We start from the raw sequence: 19,019 nt of genomic DNA on the forward strand, positions 1-19,019 counted from the left end.
CATCCAAGCAAAATCCAGCTGTGAACACAATGGAAAATCCTAAGCTCACAGTCAGGCATCCCAAAGTGTATGAGTACTGCAGACAGGACCTCTTGATCTGCTCTGAGCTAACCCAACAGCACTCACTCATGACCAGCCTTTCTCATGATGCTTTGCCATCTCCCTTTCTACAGAACCCCTGAATCAAGAGCAGATTTCATCAGTAGGACCTGAGCCTTTAAAACCCTGGCCAACCCCCAACAGAAGAGAAGGATTTCCAGTCCTGAATAGTGAAGTGATTTACAGTCACAAACACAGCAATGCATTGGCTTTCCATGCACAGGAATTCCAAACCTGAATTCAACTCCAAGACAGGATTTTCCACTTAATATGGCTCTTTGTCCTCATTCCAGCACTGTGAGTGTGCATCCAAAGACGAGCATCATTTCAGAGGAGCTATACTGCCAAGGCATGCAGCAATGCACAGATTTCAGCTTTTTCTACACTGCTCTGTCACAAGTCAAAGCGATGTTTTTCATTTTTTAAAATTTTTTTAAATTAAAATTTAAAGAAAATAGAGCAGCAGCGCTGACGCAGAACTTAATGTGGCCATACAGGTAGAGGAGAGCAGACCCAACTCATTCCAGAAGCCTGGACCCTTATCCCTATGGTCCTTGTTAGTCACAGCTAATGTCTGTCTCTCCCCAGTGCCAGTGGGACAGACGAAGAGACACCACCATCCCAGCCACCAGCCAGCCCAGGATTTCAGAACAGGTTCCGTTTCTAGAGCCTTGGATCTCATCCAGAATATCCCAGCCTGCACACAGGGACAGCTTTCATTCCTGGGGACACCCATGGCCCCAGCTGCCACACTGCCACCAGTGCACAGCAGGGACTCCATCCCCGGCTGGGCCATAAGGGGTCCCTGCCTGTCCCCGCGGTGTCCCGTGCCCACCCAGGACACACACCGTCCCAACCCGCTGTGTGCCGTGCCCCGCTCTCTCGCCTCAGGGACGTGCGTGGCTCCATCGCATCCTGCAGGTGAGGACACGCATGGTCCCATCCCACCCGTTCTCACACATCACCCAGAGTCCCCCGCCCTCGGCACATGCATATGTGGCCCGACTCTTTCTATACCCTGCAGCACGGCCCCATCCCAACTTGTCCACCCAGCAGGAAAAAGGGGGAGCCCCTGTTCCCTCCACAAGTGACAACGCACATAGCCAGAACACCCCGCAGACAGCAGCGTGCATGGCACCGGCTACTGGGACCCGTGCGGGGCAGGGGGGACACGCACAGTAGCACTTCTCCAACTCCTACGCGAGTGGGAACACGCGGACCCACCCCACCCAGGCAGGGGACACGCGTGGCCCAGGTCCTCCCACTCCAAGTGGGAACATGCGTGGCACCGAACCCCCAGCCTCCACGCAAGCACCAACACGCGTGTCCCCGATCCCCCAGTTCCCCGAAGCAAGAAGGGACAGTCGTGACCCCGATGCCTCAGGATCCCTGTCCGCACACAGGTGGTGACACGCATGTCCCGACCCCACCGCAGGTGGTGTCACGCGTGTCCTCGATGCCCCAGGACCCCAGTCCTCGTGCAGGTGGTGACACGCATGTCCCGAGACCACTGTCCCACGCAGTCAGCGACACACCTGTCCCGATCCTCCCTCAGGCAGTGACACGCATGTCCCGATCCCCCCGCAGGCAGTGACACGCATATCCCCGATCCCTCACGCCCCCTATCCCGCGCAGTCTGCGACACGCGTGTCCCCGATCACCCAGGACCACTGTCCCCTCGCAGGCAGTGATAAGCATGTCCTCGAACCCCCAGGCCCCCAGTGCCGCGCAGGTGGTGGGTGACACGCGTGTCGTGGCGCTCACCTGCGGGCGCTCCGCGGGCAGTGCTGCGGGGCGGGCCGTGCCGCGGTTTACATACGGCCCCGCGCCCGCCGCCACCGCCTATAAGAGCGTGGTGCGGGACGGAGCCGCCCGCGCCCTCCGCCCGCAGCACCAGCAGCAGGAGGTAGGTGGGGGGAAAGGGTGGGCGCCCCTCGCCCGCTCTGGCCCCGCGAGCGGCCCCCGGAGCTTCCCGCCAAGCTCCTGGGATCCCGGCTAGCAGGGATGCTTCCCATCCGGAGTTAACCCTCGGTTTCTCCTATCCCGGTTTGATCCTTTTGCAGCGGCAGGAGGGTGCAGGGAGGGTGCCCCCCACCCCTCCCTTCCCCACCCGCGAACTGCAGCTCTGATCATTCAGTTTCCAGGGGACAGGATTTCTCTTGTTTCCTCGGAAAATAACAATCCGCAGCCCTGAGCAACCCCAGCTCGGATCGCTGCTGGCTCTGCTGGCAGGAGTTCTTGGCTGAGCACTTCCAACAAATCCTTTTGCCTCAACTCATTCTGCGCAGGAAAAAAGAGTTTCTGCAATCAAAAACTTGTGGGGTTTGAGAAAGTTTCTGCCTCCTGTCTTTCTCCCCTGCAAGTCCAGAATATTTTAAACATGAGAGAAGCTGTCCATTTCTGCTGACTTACTGACCCTTTCTTAAAGATATCTCCAGTCTTTCCTCTCTCATACACTGTGACTGAGGAGACCATGGGGGCTCTAGGACCATAGCCATGCTTCAGTAGGGAGCATGTTTTCCAAGGTTCAAAATGCTCACTTTCTCCTGCCCTGAACTGCAGGCACCACTTTTCCACTGGAAAGCTGCAAAAATGCCAAGGAGTTGGTTTTCTGTCCAGGGTAATCAAGGGAGAAAGACTGGATGAACAGTGAGAGTTATTTCCCTGTAGAGTCTCTGTGGAATAAGTCCCAGAAGTTGCAAAGTGAAGAGGAAATACAAACATCCCTTGGTTCTGGTTGAAAGCGAAATTTAGATTTAACAAAGCAATATTTTCCATGTTATATTCTGGTTTTTAATTGTTTTTATGTTCTGGGTTTTAATTGATTTAAGCTGTGAAGGGCTGTGTTTTGGTGAGTACAGACTTGGAAATCTTTCTTTCCTTCTTTGCATCCCATAGGAAATTTGGGCAAAGATACAAGAAGACCATTGGAATTGGAGCCATTGAGATTTAACTCATCCAAGGTTAAACTGCTCATTTATTTCCTCTCGTGCAGCAGCTCTGAGTGTTTTGTGGGCACCCACAGCTGGACTTCAGTAGCATCAGGAATCAGCTACAGCCCCTGCTTGACAGGTAATCATAGCAATTAAAAGCTGCCCTTCTCCGGGACTGACGTTTCAGGGAAACATCCCAAAGCTGTTACAACAGAATAACCTTGAAGAAGACTTTAGGAGCACACAACAGCTCTGTTGGTCTGGAGCAGAGTCAAGATAAGGTCAGATTCAGATCCGTTGTAAAATCCCAATCTCCATTAAACAGTTCGCTGTAATTATCTGGGTTACTGGACAGAAAATTATTCTGAACCCAAAAGCTGCTTTATGCATCAAGAAATGATTCAGCTGCCCAGACAAATTGTTTTTGTGATATCTATTATGATCACCACCCACTTCTAGGGATTTGGGACCCACTTTGCTATGGCTGCATTGCTCTGGGTTGGATCTTACCTAAAAATACTGTTTTCAGAAAATGAGAATAAAATCAACTTCTCTGTACAGTGACAGAATGAAATGGTGTTTGGTCACGAGTCAGATTAGCTCTGGTATCCCCTGACTTTAGCAGACTTCTCAGGGTAGTTACATGCAGAGAGGCTATTAAATAGGAGAAATAAGAGGACTAAGCATGTAATCAGTTTAGGTAGAAAAGTTCTGTCACAGGGGGAAGATATTTAACTGCTGTAACTGGAGTGTTGGAGGAAGTTCAAAGGTGTCCGTAGGAATTACACAGCTTGTCATCATATGTCATCCAGTTTCCTTCAGCCTTGAGATGTGCTCCCAATGTTCATGTGCTCCTTGGACCCACATCCAGGGACTAGGGGCTGCTTCTGACTCCTCTGGATCAAGTGCAGGAGCAGCCCTCCCTCCTCCTCCTCCTTCTCTGCTTTAGCAGCTCCTGGGGAAAAGCTTCTTGGAGGAGATGAGTGGGAATGGCAATAGTGAGTTTTGTTCTGCTGGGCACTGGTGGCCCCTGCCTGGGATTAATTTTTTTACTCTGAATTCCATGTTCTCAGTGGTTCCTTGTAATTTTGAAGAGTAACTCCTCTGTGGTGGTCGCTGCCTTGTGGACTTCCCTAAGGGTGCACCATAAAGGGGAAAGCCCCAGCTGCACCTGCTGGAGGTAAAGATCCAGCTCTGTCAAGCAGGAGCTGCTCAACAGGTTCCTGCTCTTGGGCTGCTTCTCACACTGCAGCAGGACGGTGGCTTTTGGTTCCTCGGGCTGGTGGAGCCCTGCCCCAGGCACCTCCTCTCCTCCACCAAGGGCTTTTGGGTGGCGTGTTCTCTGCTGGCGATTATTTCACCTGCCTGTTTCCTTGCAGAGTCACATTTTCTTGTTCCTCTGTGGAGTTCTGAGGACCTCCTGCAGCTGAGCTGGGGGTTGCCACCAGAGGCTGGGGGCTGCTGGGCAGTGCAGTACAGGTTCCCCACCGTGACACCTCTCTCCTGCAGGATTCCAAAAGGGCAGGATGACTCTCTTTGATGGCGTCTACCCCTTCTACCCGCAGCAGAGGAAGGCTGCTGGGTTCAACATCAACACCATCATAGTGATCGTGGTCTTCCTCACGTTGGCCTGCAGCTTCCTGCTCATCATCCCGGGCATCCGTGGACGGGCGGTGCGTGACCCTGAGGATAAGCAGCTGCTTCCCATGTTCTGGATGCTGGGACCCTCCCGGGTGGTTCGGGGTGAGGCAGGAGAAGAGCTGGGGCTGTTCCTCCCTGCCTGATGTCCCACCTCTCTCCCTGCAGAGGTTGTACTGGACTTTTCGTGTTCTCCTCAGCCTCTTCGTGGGAGTGGTGATCGTTGGTAAGTGCTGCGCAGCCCTCGGAGAGGGATTTGGGGCAGGGTTAAACCCTGGGGCAGGGTCTGTGTCTGGGAAATGTGAGCTGAAGTTCGCAGCCATGGTTTGGTCGAGGCTGGTTGCTGGGTCTATCTTACCCCTGCTCTACAAAGCACTCACACAACTTCCCAAAAGGTCTTCCCATTTGTGGCACAGGGGTTGAGAGTACTTGGAGGTGCCTGTGGTTACTTCTGGGAGCTTTGCTGGCTGTAACTCAAACAGCCCTGACTCCATCAGGCTGCACAGCCCTGTGTTCCTCCAGCTGTGTGTGTGACCCAACAGAGGCAGGACACAGGAACACCCACAAAACCAGGGGTGAAATGCGAAGAGCAGATTTATTTTCATTAGCTCACCTACTGGAGGATCCCTCAAAGCAGCACTGGGTGGTGGCACATGGGCAGGGAGGGGACACCAGCACCGTGGGTCTCGGTCTGTGCTAGAGGATCACCAAATCTGCTGCTCTCAGCTGTTTTCCAGGGATTTGTGCAGGTGTATTTTGCTGACATACTTTGATCTTTCCCATAGCAGGGCAGGATCTGAAAGCTGTGCAATAGGTGCCTCTGAGCTGTCTAAACAGAGATGTTCCACATCGCCAACACACAAGGCTAGACAGTGATTAGTATGGTTTATGAGTTTTTCTACACCCCAGTTGCAAGTCAGTTGAGTGTGTCTACAATCCTCCTCACCAATTTTCTATTATTTTCCTCCACTCTGTGAGCCTCCTGTGCTGTCTGGGGCTGCAGCCAGGCACATTTTGGGCATGTGAGGAGCTTTGCAGTGATGTGAAGGGAGCAACTTGGAATAAAACATAGACAGGGCAGAGGCTGTGGTAGTGGGGTAAAGATCTTCCCAGAGGCAAGGTGGGAGGACATGAAGGAGAGGATTTGATTTAATAAAAAGCAGGAAATCTTCTGAAGTAACTGCTGGTGGCAACCAGGCAGCAGGATTTCCAACTCTGATGGGGCAACAGGATGGGTAAATGAATAGAAGATGCCAGGCAGTGAGAGCAACCAGCCTCAACCCTAAATCAAAGAAACTCTCCTACTGTGAAGGACAGGGTAGATTATAGGACTGCTAAGAGAGGGATGATGAAGCACAACCTAAAAGACCCAGCCTCTGATTTGACCAGGGCAGTAGAAGAAGGTAGGCAGGCTGTGGCCAGCTGTAGGACATGTGGACCAACCTGGCATGTAATTGCCACCCTGGAGATGTCCAGGTGCTGGAAGATGCCACTGGAGCCTCCTGAGAACATGGTGCTAGGCTGGAAATGGCAGAGAGAGGTGGAGATCAGGCTTGGCTCCCCAGCCTTATCCAGTTCAGCCCTGGAGAGCTGTTCAGTGCCACTCCATGACAAGGATGCAGTCGGGTGCTGCTTGGGCAAATGGAAGGAATGAATTGTTCTGGAGCCAGCGTCAGACTTTGTCTGGCAGCAGCAGGGCACTCTTGCTCCTGCAGCCAGAAAACATTCCTGTGAAGCTGCCACTGGATCAGTGCTCTCACAAGTTGATTCAGCAGCTGAACTTACTTTCAGGCAGGTTTTGTTGTTCAGCCTGAGATCAAATCATTCGCTTCACTTTCAGCCCACTTCCCTGCTGGAAAATGAAGCTCATCACAAAGTGGTAGTGCTTCAGAAAAGGATACCTTATAGCAAAAAATATATACCAGCAATGCTTCAAAGTTTTCTTTTTCCCGCAGCTGGAATGACTGTCCAAGCTGTGATGGCACCTCCCAACCCTCTCCACTCCCTCCGTTTGACAGTGACCTTCACTATTCAGTAATAGTGCAATTTAGGGAGCTTAACATGTGGAATGAGACTCACCCCTGTGGCTGATAACCAGGCTCATCTCTGAGCCCTGTCCCTGCGTGCTGTAGCACTTGCCATGATGGGGAAGGGAGGTCCTGGAGAGGATGTCCAAGGAGGAATCAGGTCACGGTGTTCATCCCTGGGGATCTGAGCTCTGCTGTTCCCGGATCCAGGGAGCTGATGTGTAGCAAGGGGAGGACCTGAGCTCAGTAGGGTGTGGGAGCTGGTTGAGGCACGTCCTGGTGGCTGAGTCAGGTTTCCTGCCCTTCTAACACTCCCTTCCAGTGCCATGGTGGGAACTCTGCCATTGGCACTCACCCATGATTCTCCCCTTGAGCATGACAACACCTGAGATCAGCCCCACTTTAACCCCAGCTTTGCTTTTCCTGGCAGTTGTCCAGTTCACAGGGGACTGGGAGACTGGTTGGGTGCAGGCAAACACCTTCTACAAGTCCTTCAGTAGTGCCGTGGTGAACGCAGACATTGGATTGCACATTGGCCTGGAGGGAGTGAATATCACACTCAAAGGTCAGTCCAGCATCCCTGTTTGAAGCTCTGGAGTGGCCATGGCCCCAGAAGGTCCCCAGCTGCCCTGTGGTGGCCCTGGATCCATGAGGAGGTTCCTGGGATCCTGCTGTGCCCATGCTCCTGCCTCACACCGCCCAGGTGCTGGCACAGGACAGGGCCTCAGCTTCTCCCTCCTGCAGGAAACCCAGTGAACCAAATCAATGAGACCATAAACTACAACGAGTACTTTTCCTGGAGTTTCGATGCAAACTATGACCGCAGCTACAGCGAAGGGCTGCAGAAGGGGCTGCCCAGCCCCATCCTCTATGTGGCAGAGAAGTTCACCAGTCAGAGCCCCTGTGCCGTGCACAGGCAGTACCGCATCTCCGGCCACTACGCCTCAGCCATGCTCTGGTGAGCCTTCCTCTCCTGGTGCAGGCACAGGAGATGCGGGGATGTGGGGAGGGCTCTGCTATCTTTTTTCTAGACCTCTGAGATAGATGGGTTTGCATCTTGCTTGGAGGAAAGCTGTGTGCATGGAGGGGCCCCTGCAAGGCTTGCAGTCAGACTGGTTGCCCTGTAGGCACTTTGGAGTGAGCGGAGAGATTCTGGTTCTCTCTGATGGCCAAATGCACTAGGGCCAGGCACAGGAGAGAGGAACATGGTGCAGGTTTGTTCCATGATGTGGTGATGATGGCAGAGGTCCATGGATGGAGTAGGTGGCCCAGAGAGCTCCACAGACACATGCAGAACTCTTCCAACCCCATCTGTGAGTGTATTTGGCATTTGGATCTGGGACCAGACGAGGAAACATGATGGTGCTGTTATTGTGGTGTTGATCTTGACTCTTTACCAGGGTCTGCTGGGCAGTGACATGTCACTGCTCACTTTGGCTGAGGGAGAGATGGTCCACAGCTATCAGGACATGGTCCCTTCTACCATGGGCTGTGAAGTTCAAGGGCCATTGCAGTGCTGTTCTCCCTGCTCTGTGTTTGACAGCAGGGGTTCAGAAGCTAAAAAAGGGGCCTGGTGATGCCATGGAACAAGAGCCCCTGGCCCATAACTGAGGCCTTCCCCTGTCACTCAGCTTCCCAGCCAAGTGCAGAGCTGCTGCAAATGACTTTTGCCTGTTTCTGCATTTATCCCAGTCCTGTGTGTGGCTCTCTGGGGTCTGCACTGCCCCATGTGTGGAAGGGTGGGGAGCTAAGGTGGTCCAGATACACTGAGTGGGCTGCCATGTCCTCCTATAGGCTTGTACTGTATGTGGGCTGAGCAATGGGAAGAGCAAATCCATGTTACTGCCTTCTGGGTGTGGCAATATGAGCCCTGCACTTCTGCTTGGTCAGCCCGGGTTTTAGGGATCACTCCTGCCTACCCACAGAGCTTCTCTACCTCATACAATGCACCCTGGAACCCAGATTCTCTTCCCACATGGAAATCCTCACATAGTGCATCCTAGTCCATGACACTCACACCCTTGGTCTCCTCACCTCCAGGGTGGCCTTTTGCACATGGATCATCTCCAACATTCTCTTCTCCATGCCTGCCCTTGTCTATGGAGGCTACATGCTCCTGGTCACAGGGGCCTTTGCGATCTTCTCGCTGCTTTCGTTCTCCACCGTGAGGAACTCCCCGATGTGCCAGATCCAGATTGGGACGTCAACCCTCCATGTAGCCTATGGAGCATCCTTCTGGCTCACCCTAGTGATTGGTAAGGACACCAAATTGCCCTGAGGCACATCACCTTGTCCCAGGTGGAAAGTGCAGCTCCCTAGAGTCCCAGCCTGTGCCTTGGCAAAGCAGATCCTGACAGAGATGTGGACAGAGATGGCAGAAGGGCGACCACCATCTTCAGCTCAAGGGCAGTGAAAGGATTTTTAGTTCCTGGGTTGCAGTGAGATGGGGATCACTTACCTGGGTTTTAAGACACTCAGCATAGCTGAAGCTCCCTCATACAGTGGAAGGCCACCTTCCATTAGCCAAGGCATTGCCTCCTGGTAGGGCACCATCACAGGAGAGTTGTGGGGTGGGGACTGTGCTGGGGTGTCCAACAACCCTCCCAGAGAGGACATTTGCTTCCAGGCTTGCTCTGCTTTGTGGCTGGGATCACTGTTGTGGCACTGCACCACCTCAACTTGGATCTGCTGAAAACCTTCTTTGATCTCCGTGAGGACAAAGCAGAGGAGTACCAAGAGATGGCTGAAGTGTTTGTCAACTACCATTGTGTGAACAAGGGCCTGGCTCCTTTGCAGCCCTCCAAAACCAACAGTGCCTAGAAGAAAGTTTTTCCCACTCCTTCCCTGAACGTGGACTTTAAAGGGCAGGACACAAACCATTCTTGATGTCCCTGGAGACCCATTTCCCCATCCAGCTCCCTCCAAAGTCCATGTTGGGCTAGGTCCATGCTGAGAAGTACCTTCACAGACTGTATCTCCCTGACAGTGCCTTCTGGCAAAGGGCAGGCTTTGCTGGCAGGCTGCAGTTGGAGCAGCTCACAGCTCCAGAGACTTGAGCTGAAAACTCATCTTGGGATCTCTATGCCAGAAGAGCCCTTCCTGCTCCATGCCCTGGCACAATGTGCAGCATTAAGTCTCCAATGGCCAGTTCCCACTGAAACTGAGAAACTGAGCTCATGGTTGGCACTTCTCATGGGGAGCACCAATGACTCCAAAAGCCAGGGATTAAACCTGGGTTTCTTTTCCATTCACCAATGTTTAATGTAGACCTTTAGGTGTATCCAGGAAAGTCAGATACAGACCCAGCAGCTGCAGGCTGGATGCTGCAGGAGCTGGAGTAAAAGGCTGCTCCAGAAATACTGAGGAAAATATACAATGAATTTGGCTGGAGGAAATGTGGTGATGGGATTATTTTCAGTCTCAAAGTTGGGTTTCATTAGACAAGATCTCTAGTTAGGTGTGGGCCAAAAAGATGCCATGGGAAAGGAAAGAGAGGAAAGAATGAAGTTAACCCCATCCAGCTGGAGCACACCTGGGCTGGCTGGGCACCAGGGAGAGGGGGAGATTCTGCCCCACTCAGGTGAGACCCTACCTGCAGTGCTGCCTCCAGCTCTGGGATCTAACTTCAGAATGATATGTAGCTGCTGGAGCAAGTCCAGAGGAGGCCACGGAGCTGCTCCGACAGCTAAAGCCCCTTTGTTCTGGAGCCAGGCTGGGAGAGCTGGGGGGTTCACCTGGAGAAGAGGAGGCTCCAGGGAGACCTGAGAGCCCCTTCCAGTGCCCAAAAGGGGCTCCAGGAGAGCTGGAGAGGGACCTGGGACAAGGGCCTGGAGGGACAGGACAAGGGGGAACGGCTTCCCACTGCCAGAGGGCAGGGCTAGGTGGGATATTGGGAAGGAATTGTTCCCTGTGAGGGTGGTGAGGGTCTGGCACAGGTTTCCCAGAGCAGCTGTGGCTGCTCCATCCCTAAAAGTGTTGACAGCCAGGTTGGTCAGGGCTTGGACCAACCTGTTCTAGTGAAAGATGCTCCTGCCCATGGCAGGGGGTGGATTAAGATAGTCTGTAATGTCCTTTCCCACCCAAATTGTTCTGGAATTCTATATCCGAATGCTGGAGACTTGGGCACCTTCATTCCAAATAATTGTAAATAAAGGAAATGTAAATAATTTCAATATTCTGACTCTTTTCTTTCTGAGAAAAGGCCCTTGCTGTTGGCTTGCTTATTTCTGTCACATGATACTTGTGTTGCACTAATGTGATTTGTTATTTACAAGAATTATTTTCAATAAAACTTCACTAAAAAAGCCTCTCATTTGAAACACTGTGGGTATTTGGGGCTGGTTTCTTAAGAAGAGACTGTGGGGCACATGTGAAGATGAATTCTGGAAAGCTCCCAACAACAGCATCCTTCCCAGGGGGAGGATGCCCCAAAAGAAGGACAAGTCTTGCATGTTTCAAGGTAAGCCACTTTGTCCTGAGGAGCAGCATGTTGTGAGGGTGTAGGAGAACCTCAAAAGGACTTCAGCTAGTTGAGTGGTGGGACAGAAGTCGTAAGATTAAATCAACAAAATTCCCTTAGGTAAAGGAGGATCCTTTCTTGAGAATTTCTTGCATCCAGACATGTCAGGCCTGAAGATGTTGATGGGAAGATGCTACAGTCAACCACAAATTATTGGGGCTGGTGTGGGACAGATCTCATGACCTGAAAACATAGATGACTGGGGGGGTGTACCATCCTTTTAGCCCATCGGGCTCTCTGCAGTCTCACCTCCTGCTTTTGGGCATGATTCTTCCTTTTAGAGCATTCTCACCAGAAGGAAAACTTTGTCCTGTTGCACCAGACATGTGGAGGCACGAACTCAAATAAACAAAACCTAACTAAAACTGGATCTGTTTGAAGCCGTGAGACACCAGATCTCTGTGTGTCTTGTCTGCTTCCTAGCAAGCATGGGATGGCTGGGATTTTGGCAGCAGATCCTGCACAGGGCCAGCTGAGCTGTGACAATGACATGATGGGGGATGCAGAGACCCCTTCACTCTCTGTATCTCATGCAGAGTAGGGAGTCAGGACAACTAGGGCTGGATGTGTCCCAGGGGCTGGACACCTACAGGAAGATGTGCAGGTGGAGGACTTCCCACCACACAGAGGGGCACACAGAGGGCCATTGCTTGGGAATGATTATTTTGCCTCCCCAAGTGTCGCAGCAGCTTCTTCACATGCTCTGCAAGGGCTGTGGCTGCACAGCTCCCACCTTGTGCTGCTGCAGGTCCCACCTCCTCCATTCACTACAGCTTCCAGCTCAGTTTCCTGGCTGGACTGAGGCATCATTGGACAACAAGAGGTAAAATAATCACCATTTAATCCCTTGCTCTTGGCCCAGGCTGACTCTGGCCCCACACTGTGCAGGGAATCCGGCATCTCACCAGGGTCAGTGCCAGCAATGGAGCAACCACTGTGAGCATCTTGGAGAGCACAACCCAGGGGTCTGTAAGGACCATGGTGCCCATGCCCTGGTGATATTCAGTGCACCATGCAGCCCCCAAGACACCTGGCAAGCAACCCTCTGTCCTGCCCCCAAGGCTGGGCTGCAAGGAGAGCACACCAGGGACAGGTTTATGAAAGCTAAATTTCTATTGAATAAATTAAAGGAGTTTGTTGCACCTTGGATCTAATCCATCTATAGGCTGAAGCATCTCCTGGTAGGAACCATTGGGAATATACTGGTTGAGGTCTCACAAGGCTAAGGAGTTCAGCTCCAAACCCTTTTGGGTCCTCTTGGTCCTCAGTGGAGGCTCTTCCGTCTGGAGTGGGATGGGGCAGGGTGCCATGGCTGAGCATCTCCTCCCAGAGGGCCTGACCCATGGTGATCCCTCTGAAAACCCCTATGCTGGGCTGGACATTGCTCCCGTTAAACCTTCTACATTCCCAGGGGCACTCCAGGAGCTGAAGTCCTCCTATACACCCCCTGCTTGTTTGCCTGGGGATATCCTGATACCATATTTAGGCTGCATTGACTTGACTTCATTGCCCCTGAACCAACTGGCTGTAGTCAGATGCTCCACACAGGACCTCTGAAGGGTTCTGCCTTTTCCTTCTCCCTTCCCAGTGGCTGCAATGTCACAGTCACGGCCCTCAGAGGAACATCTCTGTCAACAGACAAGTGAAAGGCCAGGGCCAACTTACTTTATTGAGATACAGGGGAAAATAAGTGAGCACAAAACATAAAAAAGAGAAGTTGGGAAACCTGCACAGGGGTACAGGGGTGCAAACCTGCAGTGTGTTCCCTCCCTCCCTCCATGGGCAACGTGCCAGCAGCCAGGAGTGGGTGGCTGCATCTGCCTTGGGTGTGCAGAATTCCAGTGTCTCGTGCCCCATGATATGAGCATTTCCACAGCTCGGCAGGAGGAACCCAAGCCTCCCAGACTGAATGTGCTGCTCCCCTCTCACTGGTTGGTTACAGTCAATCTCCAAGGCACTGTAGCACCTGTGTTCCCATCTCCTCCTCTCCTTCCCTCCCACCTGGTCTAGTACCTCCAGCATCCTGCTAAATCGTGGTCCCTGCCATCCTGCCCTTCACTCCAGACCAGGAGGAGGTGCTGGATACAGGGCATCCTGGTGAACACAGCTCCACCTGCTCTTCCTGACTGCTGAGGGGAAGAGCATCAGTGGGCAGAGGGGATTTCTTGGGGGTCTTCAGGGTAGAGTTGTTGCAGGAGCTCTCCTTCTCCTCTGGTTCGTATCTGTGAGTCTGCAGTTTCTTGGTTTCTCCCCAGTTTGTTCTGGTTTGGTCTCTGTACCTGGTGAGGACTCAGCCTTTGTTGGGATGGACTAAGGGGAAAGGCAGCAGCCCAGTGCCTCGAACTGGACAGCCAGGGATGGGACATGGATTCTCCTCACTACAAAAGTTCTTCCAGCTGCTGCTGAGTAAGACAACAGAAAAAAAGTTAGGGCAAAGTGTCATATCTGAGGTGTCTTTCTTGGACATTCTTGTCAGCCAGCTCTTGCCATATCTCTTCCCACATGGGCTCCTGCTGGATTTGGTGAATTCAGGAGTGGTGTCCTCAGGCCTTGCCCTGCCTCCCCCATTTCTCACAGCTGGGTGGCTGTCACCTCACAAAGCTCACCCAGTGGGACCATCAGAACAGAGTGTCTGGGGTTGGCTGGCAGGCAGGGCTTGTCCCACACCTTCTCTGCTCCCTTTCTCTTGTCCAGGTTAAAGATGAGCTTCAGCTTCTCTGGCTGCAGGGAGTTCAGGATGATGATGCCCAGCCCCAGCAGCAGGCACAGCAGCCCTGTCATGCACAGCACAGGGACACATGTTAACACCTCCTCCCACTGTGTCCCAGCTCCATCTAGACCCAGCTGGAGGTTGGTGGCATGTGGTATCACCCAATAGGTCAAGGGAAGGTGTTGTTTCCCTTTCCACATCCAGACTTCGGCATCAGTCTGAGCTCCCCAACACAAAAGAGGGTTCAATGAACTGGGGTGGGATTGGGGCTGGAGCTGGGGAAAGGCTGGAGGAGCTGGGCTTGTTTAGCCTGAAAAAGAGGAGTTTCCAGGAGGACTCAGTTGCCATCTACTACTGGAAAAGAGACCGTCTCCTTGGAGGTGGACATTCTAACTTGGGAAATTCTGGTTTGGTGAAAGATAATAATTGCTGCCCATGAGTGGGACAGCTGTGGAGCAGGTCCTGAAAGGCAGAGGAGTCTGTGGGGACATCCACCACCAGACTGAACAAGGCTGATGTGGCTTTGAGGTTATCCCTCTTCTGGGGAAGGATTGGGAGAGAGACTCCTCAGGGTCCTTCCAGGCCAAGTCTTTCCCTGGCTCTGTGATTCCCGACTTTCATGGCACTCCTCTGGGCACACCTCCAGCAGGTCACTTCAGCCATTCAGATCTCTCTCATTCAGCCACTAGGACTGCTCATATTTTTCCTCCCCAATCTTCATAATTGTAACTTAAAATCTTTTATGCCATTAAAAAAAAAGGTCATTTTCTGTGACCAGCCATTGGACACAAAAGGGATGAAGTGCTGTTGATGAGACATCACTGAGTATCATCTTTGCAGCGGTAGAGAAGAAAACCCCCAGAGAGCAAGCTGAGCACTCACCTGTCACTAATGTCAGCCAAAAGGATTCACCATAGACTGTTTTCAAGGAAACTGGGCCAAATTGGATGGGGCACTTGGGGATGTTCCTTGTGGTGAAGAAGAAGAGCAGTGAGAAGAGGATCAATGTGGCAGTGAGCAGAAGCATGTAACCACCATGGAGCAGGAGGGACATGGAGAACAGCAGAATGGAAACGAGCCATGTGCAAAAGGCGAACCTGTGAAAGGACAACAAAATCAAGTACAAAGCATCTTGTTGGAAACATCTACTCAGGGTCTTCTTTCCACATCCCCGTGGAGGGACACAGCTGTGGACAACCTGCTCTAGCTGACCTTGCTTCAGCACATGGACTGGACAGACTGATCTGAGGAGGTTCCTTACAATCCAAACAGTTCTGAACTACACGAACAGTGGGTCTGTGGGACAGGTCTGGCAGTGGTGAAGAGGGTTCTCAGCTTGGAAAAGAGGAGGCTCCAGGGAGACCTCAGAGCCCCTTCCAGTGCCTAAAAGGGCTCCAAGAGAGTTGAAGAGGCACTTTGGATAAGGGATGAAGGAACAGGACAAGGGGGAATGGCTTCCCACTGACACAGGGCAGGAATAGATGGGATATTGGGGAGAAATTGTTCCCTGTGAGGGTGGTGAGGCCTTGGCATAGGTTTCCCAGAGAAGCTGTGGCTGCCCCATCACTGGAAGTGTCCAAGACCAGGTTAGATGGGGCTTGGAACAGCCTGTTCTAGTGGAAGGTGTTCCTTTCAACTCCAGCCTTTCTTTGATTCTATGATTCAATGATTCTCTGACAGGCCAGGAAGCATGGGCATCCTTGATTCTGCAGAATGCCAAAGCTTTGGCATGGCCTCAGTGGGAAGACAGTGGCTACATCAAACACCCTTTGCTCTACCTGGTTTTTTCCAACTCCCCACTGAGACAGGGCTGACCTCTCACTCTAACTCACCAGAGCGTGGCTGAGGTGTAGTGGCCGGAGATGTGGTACTGCCTGTGCACGGCACAGGGGCTCTGACTGGTGAACTTCTCTGCCACATAGAGGATGGGGCTGGGCAGCCCCTTCTGCAGCCCTTCGCTGTAGCTGCGGTCATAGTTTGCATTGAAACTCCAGGAAAAGTGCTCATTGTAGTTTATGGTCTCATTGATTTGGTTCACTGGGTTTCCTGCAGGAATGACAAAGACCAAGGAGCTTTCTTAGCCTTGGAGAGAGCTCCAAGACTTGCTGGTGTGGGCTGCAGAGCCAGCAGCCCCAGTATCAAGGTGCACAGCTGCCAGACTTGCACACAGTTCCTTCCTATTGTGATGTGCACTCACCCTTGAGTGTGATGTTCACCCCCTCCAGGCCGATGTGCAGCCCAATGTCCACGTTCACCACAGCACTGCTGAAGGACTTGTAGGAGGTGTTTGCCTGCACCCAGCCGGTCTGCCAGTCCCTGGTGAACTGTATGGCTGTGAAGATTTCAGAGGTTTGTTATGACCTGACAGCAAGACATCCAGTGCTGGGAGCACCTGCCTAGTCACCATGGCCTGGGCATCACCTATCTCATCTCAAGGGCAAGGTCTGAGTTGTGAGCCCCATATGTCCTTGCCCAATATCAGCCATGACCCATGACCCTCAGGCCCCACTTCAGTTGGTTTCTGCCCAGCCCCAGTGCACTCCCCAGCCCTAGAGGCAGTGGGGCTGATGTGTGGGCACTGTCTGAGCACTGGTCCTCATCTAAACACCTGCTAATTTGTCCACCTGGAAGTTGGTGGTGGGCTTTTGATAAGTGCCCTGGATATGACCACTGACCTTCAGAGAGGAGATTTGCACCTTTCCCCGCTTGCTGGAGCCAGGTCCCAGACAAGATAGGTGTGAGTCTACCCCATGGATCCTTCCTACAGTCTGGACTTGGCACTTGGCTGCTCTTCTCATGCTTCCTCACCTTTCTCCTCCATGTCTTGGGCATCCTTGAGCTTTCCCCCCAGGACCCCAGTACTCACTGAGGACCACGGCTCCCACGAAGAGTCCCATCACCAGCCGCAGGAACCAGAAGAGTCGCTGCCGGGGATGAGCAGAGCAGGGGGACAGGTCTCAGTCAGAGTTTGTCATGGGGACCTCAGCACCAAGCACATCATTTAGAAACACCAGATGGTGAGGAACAGGTCTGTACCTCCTCAGGGGAGTCACCTCATGTGCTTTGTAGTCAGGTGGCATAGGGTGGACATGTGGGTGGGGCATCCCCATTATGGTGGGGGGTAAGCAGTAGGGGGATCCAGACAGAGTAAGAAGGTCAAAACACAGCCCATTGGGGAAAGCTGTGACATCCCCTTTCTGAGAAGGAGGATGGAGTCACTTCCTTTAACAGTCTTGAGCTGGAATTTCCACACTTATCCAAACCTCCTGTTTGGATGTGTTGGTAGCTGGCCACAGTTGGAGACAAAAGCAGTGACCAGGCATTCCTAGTGTGTCCCCTGGAGGACAGAAGTCTCTTGGCCAGCCCTGCTGCAAAGCCAAACATGCAACAAGCACGTGGCTCACAGTGGGGTCTATTGGCCACAGAGAGCCAAGTGAGCAATGCTGGGACATGCCCAGTGCACACCTCCTTCTTTTATTGAGGTTTCTGGGAAGGTGGAGTGAGATCTTTGAGCCTCACCCTGCTTTTCCACCCCTGTGAAATCCCTTGGGCTTGCTCACAGAGAAATCCAGCCAAACTCAGATCCAGCTGCCTCAGAAATTTGAAATGGTGGAGTTTGGTGTCTGTAGCATGGAGGTCCATGCTGGGATGGGCTGGAGCTCACCCCATGGCTAGCTAGAGATTCCAGAGCCATGGCCATGAACTGTGGGCAGGATTGCTCCCCAAATCTCAACCAAAAGTTGGAAAGGAGGAGGAATGTGGGATACATATGTCAGAGACTACAGGTCTGAACTCCCCCTGCCCCTTCACTTACCCCCCTGCCCCTGATGCCTGGCAGGATGATGATGAAAGTGATGAACAGGGAGAGGAAGACAGTGATGATGGCAGCGCGGGTGGTGTCAAAGGGGAAACAGGCATTGGCACCAGGGTAGAAGGGGTAGGAGCCATTCCAGAGTGTCATCCTGCTGCCTGGAAGAGCTGGAAATTAGCACCCAGGGACACAGTGAAGCAAAATTCACCTTCACAGTTCCACCCCACTCAGCCTTTTCCGCTGAACCAACTCCTGCCTCCTTGCCAGTGCTTTGCTTTTTCTGGGTACAGTTTTGTGTGCATTCCCAGTGCCTGGAACACTGCAGCCCCACACAGGGCACACACTCAGGCATCTCCCACGGGAGCACTCCATCTCCCCAGGGCACATCCCAGAGCAAAGCTGTGTTGGAGTCACCAGGGCATCTGCTGCAGTCCTCAGGCTGTCCCCAGTGTGGGACAGCAAGACCTGCATACACCACTGGGCCATTCAGCCCCCTTCTCTGCCTTTTCTCCATCCCTTGTGTCTTCCCAGTGCTCCCACCCTCCCTAGTTCAGCCCTTTATTCAACAGCCTGGCTCCAGCTCGAGGGTGCTGTGCTCCGGGCGCTGGTGAATCACTGCACAAACACAGGCTGTGCCCCAGCGGGCTGCTCCGCGCTGAGCCCCGCCGGAGTTAACTCCTCATCGTCCAAGGCAACAAGAATAACCTGGAGGGGACAGAGAAGCTGCCTGTCCAACCCCTGTCCCGGGAGTCAGCTGGAGGGAACGGTGAGCACAAGGTTGCTGTTTGGGAAGCCAGGTGTTTTTACCACCGCACTTGACCAACTCACTGTCCCACTAGGAAAAGGCTGTTCAGTATCCCTCGGGAATGGGGACCATCCCAGCAATGGCTGCAGAACACCCACAATCCCTTCCTCACGCCGAGCCTACCTCTGCCGCGGCCGATCCCGAGGGATGGGTGCTGTGCAGAGCTCCGGTGTGCTCCGGGGATGCTGCTCCGGGGATGCTGCTCCGGGGATGCTGCTCCGGGATGCTGCTCCGGTATATTGCTCCGGGATGTTGCTCCGGGACGCTGCTTCGGGACGCTGCTCCGGGACGCTGCTCCGGGGATGCTGCTCCGGGGATGCTGCTCCGGGGATGCTGCTCCGGGATGCTGCTCCGGTATATTGCTCCGGGATGTTGCTCCGGGACGCTGCGCGCCCGCGCTGCCTCCCAGAGCTGCGAGCGAGGAGCCAGCCCGGCGTGAAGTCACGGCTGTGTTTCTCTCCGTGTTTTTAGAGCGCC

The 19,019-nt window shown here is 53.1% G+C and overlaps 3 protein-coding genes across 4 annotated transcripts in view; 1 reads left to right on the forward strand and 2 right to left on the reverse strand.

The window, feature by feature from the left end:
- Window positions 1–6,916, reverse strand: part of DUOX2 (dual oxidase 2) — a 25,535-nt gene extending 18,619 nt beyond the window's left edge. Inside the window, exon 1 of the mRNA XM_071568041.1 lies at window positions 6,750–6,916. The gene's annotated coding sequence lies outside the window, so the exon portion shown is untranslated. The remainder of the gene's footprint in view (window positions 1–6,749) is intronic.
- DUOXA2 (dual oxidase maturation factor 2) lies at window positions 4,559–9,671 on the forward strand. The gene is made up of 6 exons (XM_071568043.1): window positions 4,559–4,705; window positions 4,839–4,896; window positions 7,128–7,262; window positions 7,442–7,655; window positions 8,738–8,952; window positions 9,324–9,671. Exons 1-6 carry the CDS (start codon window positions 4,559–4,561, stop codon window positions 9,515–9,517), a joined length of 963 nt encoding a protein of 320 aa, XP_071424144.1. The 3' UTR covers window positions 9,518–9,671.
- A 3,194-nt stretch (window positions 9,672–12,865) lies between these two features.
- DUOXA1 (dual oxidase maturation factor 1) lies at window positions 12,866–19,019 on the reverse strand. 2 transcript variants are annotated; one of them, XM_071568698.1, is made up of 7 exons: window positions 18,666–19,019; window positions 17,741–17,895; window positions 16,793–16,850; window positions 16,124–16,258; window positions 15,759–15,972; window positions 14,809–15,023; window positions 12,866–13,990 (listed from the first exon to the last, which is right to left on the reverse strand). In XM_071568698.1, exons 2-7 carry the CDS (start codon window positions 17,885–17,887, stop codon window positions 13,788–13,790), a joined length of 972 nt encoding a protein of 323 aa, XP_071424799.1. In that variant the 5' UTR covers window positions 17,888–17,895; window positions 18,666–19,019; the 3' UTR covers window positions 12,866–13,787. The 2 variants fall into 2 exon arrangements, with proteins under 2 accessions (XP_071424799.1, XP_071424800.1); XM_071568699.1 differs by having other exon boundaries at window positions 17,741–17,904.

This window comes from Pithys albifrons, chromosome 13 (genome assembly GCF_047495875.1).
Source record: "Pithys albifrons albifrons isolate INPA30051 chromosome 13, PitAlb_v1, whole genome shotgun sequence".
In the NCBI taxonomy this organism is placed as follows: Eukaryota; Metazoa; Chordata; class Aves; order Passeriformes; family Thamnophilidae; genus Pithys; species Pithys albifrons.